The sequence below is a fragment of the Macrosteles quadrilineatus genome, unplaced genomic scaffold, assembly GCF_028750875.1.
Source record: "Macrosteles quadrilineatus isolate MER2022 unplaced genomic scaffold, UCM_ALF_1.0 Scaffold_8__2_contigs__length_117827958, whole genome shotgun sequence".
NCBI lineage: Eukaryota > Metazoa > Arthropoda > Insecta > Hemiptera > Cicadellidae > Macrosteles > Macrosteles quadrilineatus.
Window position 1 is genome coordinate 64264978 of NW_026542601.1, and position 9419 is coordinate 64274396.

The 9419-nt window shown below is 36.1% G+C and overlaps 1 protein-coding gene across 1 annotated transcript; it reads right to left on the minus strand.

Moving 5' to 3' along the window:
* Positions 1 to 6848: 6848 nt before the first annotated feature.
* Positions 6849 to 8147, minus strand: LOC129001467 (tubulin polymerization-promoting protein homolog). Its single transcript, XM_054428764.1, has 2 exons — positions 7667 to 8147; positions 6849 to 7063 (listed from the first exon to the last, which is right to left on the minus strand). The coding sequence occupies exons 1-2, from the start codon at positions 8000 to 8002 to the stop codon at positions 6887 to 6889; spliced, it is 513 nt and encodes a 170-aa protein (XP_054284739.1). The 5' UTR covers positions 8003 to 8147; the 3' UTR covers positions 6849 to 6886.
* Between the last annotated feature and the right edge of the window lie 1272 nt (positions 8148 to 9419).

The following is a 9419-nucleotide window of genomic DNA, read 5'->3' on the forward strand; positions in this document are numbered from 1 at the left end:
GACAGTGGACAGACAGTGTATGTAGTGTAGAGGTCCCATATAACGTGTAGACTATCAATCATCTGTACATTGTGAGAGCGGCTAGTGGGAATTACGATGTGTTTATCTCTTCATGTATGTTTGTATGTGGTAATGTGGTTAGGCTACATGGTATTTAAAAGTATTCGAAATGAAATTGCAAATAGTCTTGGTTTTTCCCGGAGAAATACTTTTTGAGAAATATCAATCTTGGTCTTTTTAGGTGAGTTAGTGACTCAGTAGGTGGCGCGACTGGCTCCGGATCCATGACAATGATATCCTGGGTTTGGATCCTGGCACTTGCCACTACATCTTTTCAGTACAGAATTGGTACAGATCTCCCTTGTACTGCACCGGCTCACCCCTTGCTTTGCTGGATACGTACACATGGCCTAGGCCTATGTGAACGGGTATTTTCCCTTGCATTTGTATGGTTAATAAAAGCTGCAAACTCTTAGAAAATTATCAAAAATATACAGTCAACAGTGGTTAAAGAGTTCACCAAGTGGTCTAAAGGTATTAAGAAAAGTAATGAAAAAATCTGTACACTTTGAAGTTTTAAATAGGGCCCATATATAAGCTAATGGGTTGGTCTTTAATTCACCACAATCAGTAGGCCTACATACCTTATGATCATAAATTCAACAATATATAAAATTCTGGTATGCTTTAATCGTTCACAGCTATATTGGTTTTGTTGTTGTTTCAAAAACAGTTCTTCCATTCATCTTTTTTAAGTTTTAAAATGTTATAAGTTTAACAATCAAGAGGTGTGCTGAATATCATCTATCTGTTGTCAACTTCTTTTTTATGAGTGAAATAGCTTCCATCTACTCTTATATAAAACTTGAAAAGCTAAGGAGGCCGAAGTTCAAATATTTTTGTATTAGCAACAAGTTGCATTATAAGTTTCCCCCTGATACTGTACATGCAACTTACCAGTTAATCTGCCAAGGTGATGACAACCTCAGCAACTTACAAGAGTTGGTAGAGATAGTGTGTCGCGTAGATTCATCAAAGCCTGGGAGACCTTGATAGAGGGAATGTGGGCCTCAAGGAAACTCAACCAGCGAATAACCACTACGCGATCAACATATTCCATCTCTGTTGAACCGGAAGATGGGTTTGACATTCCTACTTTATACCTTTACCAAATCAATTCTTAAATTCCAGGTAGTTCTTGGTTTAAGTCGTTGCGAGGATTGAAAGAATTTTATCAAAATTGAAAACAAAGGATACAACATAATTTTCTTTAAGTATGAGAAAATTTGTTTATAAGCAATTTGGTCAAAAAGTTATCAAAAGTAGCAAAACTTCCAACAATTTAATTATAACACTAATAACTTTTGTAAGAACGTAATAATTATTATGCAAAATACACCTTAAAAGGTGAGAAAATTGTTTTAAAATTAATTTATTATTGTTGATAAAGTGGTGTATAATAACCACAGAGCCAGACGCAAATAGTTTTAGCTTTGGAATTAGATTTTTACCAATGATGGATTCATCAATAGGCGACTTCAAATGGAAAAGATTCTCAAATAGGCATATCCTTGGGATTTTGGATGACATCGGATTTGATTTATTGCGTAGTTATTTAATTTCTATACATTTGATTATTTTTCGTTAGTTACTATTCAATTTAAAAATATAGGATGCTGGTATCATACCTTTTCACTTATCATATCTTTTTACTTTGTAGGCCTATATCATACTTTTAATACTTTTATATTTCGTAAGGAAAAGATATCATTATTACGAAATATAAGGAAGGCTAAGAGGAAAGGCTTAACTGTATGTGCCTTACAATTAATTCGAGTAGGATTTATACTTATTGTACAAGCAAAGGAGGCGGAAGTTCAAATATTTTTCTACTACAGCATTTGTATGTAGTTCAACAAACTCATGCTAAGCTGACAAAGGTTTTCAGGTTTTCTTAACCTAACTTCCTCAACCTTTGACTTTCCCATGAACAATTGCTAAACTCTTGTCTGGACGACCGCTTCTGGCATAAAAAAGACCCAAACCACAAATGTTAACCTTACAAAGATCAACGGTAGAAGAGCCTTTACATACATCATAGTCGATATATCTAGTTTATCTTGCAGATTCCTCGACATTGAGTCACTTGCTGGCGATCAGTCGTCGTCAGATAGTGGATAAGCCATCGTCATATATCTGCAGTAATGTGTGTCGACCATGTTAATGACCAGGCGTCTATATCTGATTAATATCATCACCTAGTCGGTCCTCAGTACACCAGAGATCATCAATCTATACAGGGCCTTCAATCTCTTAATCTTTTCAAATCACCTTAGTTTGGGAATACTGTCCGTGGAGAAACAAGATTGATCAAGCTCATACCTTTGAAACTGATACATTTCCATGTTTGTAAGTTTAAGCTATGCTGATGTTTTCCTATTTCGATAAGACGTTGGAGAATATGAAATCAACTAAATTACTTATTATGACAAGTAAGCTATCCCTCAAACTGGAGGAAACCTATGAGGAATGTATATTCTTATAGTTTTGAACTCACGTTAATTAACAGGTAAAAGTAGAACGACGGTGTTTTAAAAACCATCTCTTAACCGAAGCAGTAATTAAATTCGAGAAATTTGACCACTTTATCATTAGTATACGAAGCTTCTACCATTTCGATTTTCAAGTTACAAATTAATTTTAATAGAAATTGTCAATTCCAGAAGTTAAAAGGTGTCAATTTATACTTATCGGAAGAAAATCTCATGCTATATAATTGATACAGGATAAATTTCATCAGATATTGTCCGTCTATAACACGCCAATTTATGAGTGTCTAAGCTATGAGTTACCCAAATCTCAGCTGTTTCGGGTCTCCGCCCCACATCTGTTGTTTAGGTTGTAGGTGAAACTGTGATATATTTATTACCTTTGTTCAAAACATATGTCTACAACAAATTTATTGATCGTTTCGATTAAAATATTCAAACTTTACAAATACTCAAACTACCACCCACTTGTAACATTGGTAGAATCCAATTAGCATGTACATCTTCTGGTAAAACGCCAAGAGATGCTAAACATTCGAGAAATAAAATCTGTGTAAACCCAGCTTATAAACATGGTCCACTCATTAAACAGGTAATGGGTTGAGGGAGCGTGAAGACGCTGATATCTTGTGGGAACATCTGCCGTCAATTAGCTAAATAAAGACATGTAGCGATCAGATGACCAGTGATCAGCTGATAGGGGCTACACGTGTCGTCTGCACCAGCTGATCAGCTGATCACGTGATAACGAACACCCGTACCTGACAAGTCGGCAGCAGAAAAGGCGGGTGATTTCTAAATTTGGCTTTCTCCGCGGGAACAATAGGGCAAGCATTCGGCAATAAATTTGATAAAAAAATGCACAATTCCTTTAAAGAAACCTACAGCATTTTTAATAAAAGAAGTAATATTTATTTGCTAACGTGAACTACTGTATCATGTTTTGGTTACCCACACAATTCATATTTCAGATTTTTCATCCGTCAAACGCGTTGTGACTTGTTTTTAACTTTTATGTATTGGTTAGAGTAAATTAACTCGTTAAACATGCATTTTCGAAAAACAAAGGATTTACTGTTAGTATGAAAACAGATTGCTCAGTCCTAAGACTATAAAAGAAGTACAAACCAATGGATGATTGCAGAGTAAGTACTAAACAATATTTGGGTGCGAAGTACCAATGGATAATTGTAGCGAAGGGGCTCCATATATCAGGAACACAATAATTAAGTTAATGATTAAGAAAAAGAGAATAAAATTAGAAAGGGTAATGAGAAACAGTTAGAAGGACCAGGGGGTTATGTTGAGAAATGGGAATATCGAAATTAAAAGAATATTTGAGAGAGATAAAAGATTAACTCCCTTGAATAATGGTTACAAGAAAAACACTGTTTTAGTTAATTTTTTAACAATTTAATAGAGAAATGAAGTAATTTGATTATGGACACGTATTATTAGGAACAGAGTTATAAGTATAATATAACACATATACCATAGAATAAAACGTTCGGAGGGATATTTAACATTCTTGATAATTCATTGAAATGCTCATTGAAATATACGTAAGCTGTGTAACTCAAGTAAAAACGTACTTCCATTTTTTACACACCATGTCATGAGTTTCTGTCTCATTAGTCTGGCAACGTTTTAACTAACTTTTTATTTGTTAACTTATTGACATAAAACTCTTTATGTTATGTGTGAGACTTGATTTGCTTAGCCATTTGTTGAGAAATGTTTTTTCCCTTCTTCATACAAGATACATTGGCAGTGTTGTATAATCCTAGGAGTCAATCCTACCGAACCACATAATTTAAAATTTTTAAACGTAAAGTATGTCTTATTATTGTTACCAAGAAACACGACTCTGCTAGTCTTTCATGAAACCTACCTCTAGATATCTGACACATAGCTCTCGTGCGAATGTTTTTCAAAACCAGACATAGCATGTCTGTTTTTCCAAGCTTACTCATGCGTCGCTCAAAACCCTCAGGACTTTATAGCTAGTACCTAAACGTAAACAGCCATTATATTAGCAGTAAAATTGTCTAATTGGGATTTAAAGCCAATAATGCCATAAAAGTTAAACATATCCTTTACAACAAAACCTCTTATAGTTACTGCCTCAAGGTTGTAAACCGTTTAATGACCGCCTCCACAATACATGGCGTAAAGCCGACTGCAACTACTTAGGGAATAACAATCTTAATTACACACAACGGGGTGTTCTTGATCTGAGTGTAGGAGTTTTGCCAACGGGTATCAGGTAGAAAGGGCCCCCATCCATGAATTCCACATACTGCGGAGTTTTGCCAACGGTTGTAGGTTGTGCGAGAGCGGGAGGGGGACAAACCAAGCAGGATGCTGACTGTGTTCAAAGTAATGGAGTTATGAACCTCTGACTGTGAAAGGAAATGTATTGAATTTTTAACCTAATCTAACCTAACCTAACCTAACCTAACCTAACCTAACCTAACCTAACCTAACCTAACCTAACCTAACCTAACCTAACCTAACCTAACCTAACCTAACCTAACCTAACGCACTGCGACAAGCGCATAACTGCCAAGCGTAGACAACCCTGACAATCGCTCTCCCTCCCTCCGTCACACTCTTTCTCCCACCACCACCGTTGGCAAATCTCCGCACCAAGAGGTGGCCGAAGGCTTCCCCCCATCTACCTGACACCCGTTGGCAAAACTCCGGTTCCCCTTGAGCTACTCCACACAAGGTGGGGTTTGACGATGAAAAAAATCCGCAATTAGAATTGGAACCAAGTATAGCTTAGTAGACCATGTGATATGAACCTCCTCCCCAAATATAAACAGGTTTACACTTCTATTTAAGTGAATGATGGTTGTTCAACTAAGATATAAACTGAGACCCAAAGCGAAAATAAATTCCATCGTTAATCAGATTCATATTTAAATAGTTCTGCAACGAGGAATACACCAAGGATAAAAATTAAACAGAACGAGACTTCGGTTATAATAGTATTACAGTTGTAATGGTTACTCTCTATAATCAATGAAATTTCCACTGAAAAAGAATAATGGGATTCGGTTGTTTTTTTTCAGTCAGCTGTGCATCTGTATGATATGAAATAATTTAGAGAGATATAAGCAAATGAGAAGTGTACTGTTGTGAACTATCCTGAACTGTTCTAAGCAAATTGTAAATATTTAAGTTTCCTTGGTACTGACGTATTATACGGAGGCCACTTATTTTACAGCGCGCTGCGGCGGTTGGGTTAAGTTGGGTTATCATAAATATGTTTGTAGAACTTTCCTAGTTTCGTTATGAATCTAACTATACGAGATGAGTCATAAAAACTTATGATAACCCAACCTAACCTAACCGCCGCAGCGCGCTGTAAAATAAGTGGCCTCCGTATAATACGTCAGTACCGTTTCCTTTATATTCCCATGGAAACTAACATGTGTAATATCTGCTCAATAAAATGAGATATCACATTGGCGTGATTATAACATGAACTTTAGACATCCTTTTGGACCATAAGGCCTATGGGATTAAGATAATTAGGGAATAAGACACAAAAATGTACGTAGTTAAAACTTTTTAGGTTGATATCTCATGATTGCAACACAGGAAAGACTGTGGGGAAGACCGTAGAGGAATTAAACCTTCAGAAATGAGTAAGAAATAATCGCTGATAGTAGCTCAGTGCACGATAAGCATTGAGCCACTATGTTTGAAAGTTGGGAACTCCTTTTTTACTGAAGAACTGTCAGCAATGGGGTAAAATTAAACTAAGTATTGAATGATAATATCGCAAACCAGCAACTAAAACTGGCAACCTCGAAGTAGAGTAACTTAATTTAAATTGTATAAATAAATATTATTTGTTGAAGGTATAACAAACTAAGATTTAGGCAATGCTTTTCAGAGAAACGGGTAATCAGTTTTCCCGGAAAGACGGGAAAGACTTTTCTTAAATTCCTACATTCGTATGGTTGTCATTTCATAAGAAAGTATAAAGTAAGTAGGTATAGTCAAACATTTTCAGTTTTTGTTCCAACAGATAGGCCTACTACGGACAATAAAAAAACGTAGCAAAAATTAAATACAATATAATGAAACACCAATGCACATTCTCTCTAAATACAATATGCATGTTCACTCATACTTTGATGTGTTGTTACAGAAGACTGGAACATAATCGAACTAAAGGACATTTTAGATTACACTTGTAATCACTGTGCTTTAGTGGAGGATTGCTTGTACATTGCAGTTCCATTATACTAATTTGTTTTCATATTTTTTACAAATAAGGCAACATTCATGTCCTGGTCTATGTATTTAGAGAATTATAACAGCTATTTATTTGTTTTTTTGTCATAAGTGTCCTTCTCCTTGTACCCTGAGACGTATCCTGCATTGTCCTTCACGTCCTCTCTGCCTTCTATACCCTTGCCTTTGCCTGAGTCGTCAAACCTCTGCTTGTGAGCCCCCGTGTACTTGGAAGTGTCAGTCAATCGATCTACAGCGCCAACCTGGAAACCATGTGGAACAGGTTCTATATAAATGCTCACAAATGCGAATAACTATTTTAAATAATCAAGGCCATAATCAGGCTTTCAAAAAATTGAAACACCATTCTCTTAGCAGGCTCCTCAGTTGGGAAATCACTACACATCAACTTTAGTAAAGCTTTAAAGTTTTAAAACTCTGAGTCAGACTCTATCTCCAGCCTATTCCATAGCCTAACCAAAAGCGGTTTTAAATCCCAAATGTTTGAAATGTCTTTGTATTGTGAATTCAAACTACGAATCTGCGATTAGAATGATGTTTCATGATTTGAAAAACTAATGGTAGGCCTACAGGGTCAATGTGTTTAAAAAGAAATTGCGTAGAACGAAGGTACGTAACCTTGATTAGGTACTCTTTCATTCAGAAATTCCGGAGGCTACAAAAATGAATAAATTATATTTTACAAGGTTAGTTCAATCCAATATAGAGATGGAAAATGCCCACTCTCCTCTAAAATAGGTAGTATAATAAAGGACTTTGGACAAACCATCGATACATCAATGGGCCGAACTAATCTCGCTTGATAACAAATTACAATCTGCTCTAATTCTCTAGGCTAAACATACCTTGGTAGCCTGCGTGGTGTTCGTAGTCCCTGGAGCCATACAAGAAGCCAACTTGTCCTTCATGGACTTCGCATCCATCTTCTTGGTCGTCGCTAAATCTTCCAGGAACTTGACAAAGTTGTCATACTGTATGGTCTTCGACCCTCTTTGTACCTTGTTAAAGCAGATGCCAGTGTCTGTGGTGGTGATCTTCTTCCCGTCTATGATAGAGGCTTGTTTCAGCCACTTGTCCAGTTGAGTGAGTGTCATCTGTTTTCCGTCACTCGCTGTGTTGCCGAACTTGGAGAAACTTTTGAAAGCATCTTCCAAAGAAGCTGGTGAGTCTGATGCAGCCATGATGGACGATCTGTGTCTCAAGTCGGTCACTATAGGAGGTGGAAGTTCGCGAGGGCGAGACCCTCTGGAATTGCAGGGGCAACCTATTTTGTAGAGGAAAATTGAGAATTTTGATGTGGTGGTTGTGAAATGTTTGTGTGTTGTGTTTCCATGGATATATTTTGTGATTATTGATCATATGTTTTCAAATTGAATCTTGCGATTCAGATTGAGGTGAGAATCAGACCTAAAGCAAAATTACTTATTCGATATGTTGATAAATACGCAATCCATGTTAACCAATCGAATTCGTACGCTTCTCATATATATAGGCTACGAAACAAATTCTACATTTAGACGGTTTAGTATCTTTTTGATTTTCATGAGCATTTTAAAATAAATAATTCGTTATGTATACAGGGTGGCTGAAAAGTAACTTGCACCCCCACTTAACTTTTCAACCATTTGAAATATTTGAAATTGGTTTGCGGCAACCTTCTTAGATATGAGGGGCTACAATAATTATGGTCAATTTTGAAAAATTTTTCCTTAGGGGTAGTGGGGGTAGGGGGTAGCACAAAATTTTCAAATGACAAGTATAGTCGAGTTTGGTATCATTTTACAGGTCTTGACAAAACATACAAATTGACATAAAGAAAACCAAAATCGGCCCACTAATAACAAAATGGCGCCCCAAAACGTTTCAAATCCAAATAACCATGAGGGTGGCTGAAAATTAACTTGCACCCCCTTTAACTTTTTAACTATTTGAGATATTTGAAATCAGTTTGCGGCAACTTCTTTGGAAATGAAGAGCTACAATAATTATGACCAGTTTTGAAAATTTTGCACTTAAGGGTAGCGGGGGTAGGGGGTAGCTAAAAATTTTCAAATATTAACTACAGTCGAGTTTGATATCATTTTGTAGGCCTTGATGAAACACAACAATTAACATAAAGGAAATAGAAATCGGACCATTAATAACAAAATGGCAGCTAAAAATTATTGAGACAATAGTTATTTAAAGTAATTTTGAGCTGCCATTTTGTTTTTAATGGTCTGATTTCTATGTTCTTTATATTAATTGTTATGTTTCGTCAAGACCTACAAAATTATACCAAACTCGACTATACTTGCTATTTGAAAATCTTGAGCTACCCCCTACCCCCGCTACCCCTAGGGGCAAAATTTTCAAAACTGACCATAATTATTGTAGCCCTTCATTTTCAAACAAGTTGCCGCAAACCGATTTCAAATATCTCAAATAGTTAAAAAGTTAAAGAGGGTGCAAGTTAATTTTTTGCCACCCTCTTGGTTATTTGGATTTAAAACGTTTTAGGGCGCCATTTTGTTATTAGTGTGACGATTTTGGTTTTCTTTATGTCAATGTTCATGTTTCGCCAAGACCTGTAAAATGATACCAAACTTGACTATACTT

Excerpts from the sequence above, each read along its gene's own strand:
- LOC129001467 (XM_054428764.1), bottom strand. The coding sequence starts at position 8,002 with ATGGCTGCATCAGACTCACCAGCTTCTTTGGAAGATGCTTTCAAAAGT. Across the intron at positions 7,064-7,666 it reads ACACCACGCAGGCTACCAAG|GTTGGCGCTGTAGATCGATT; the intron begins GTATGTTTAGCC and ends CATGGTTTCCAG.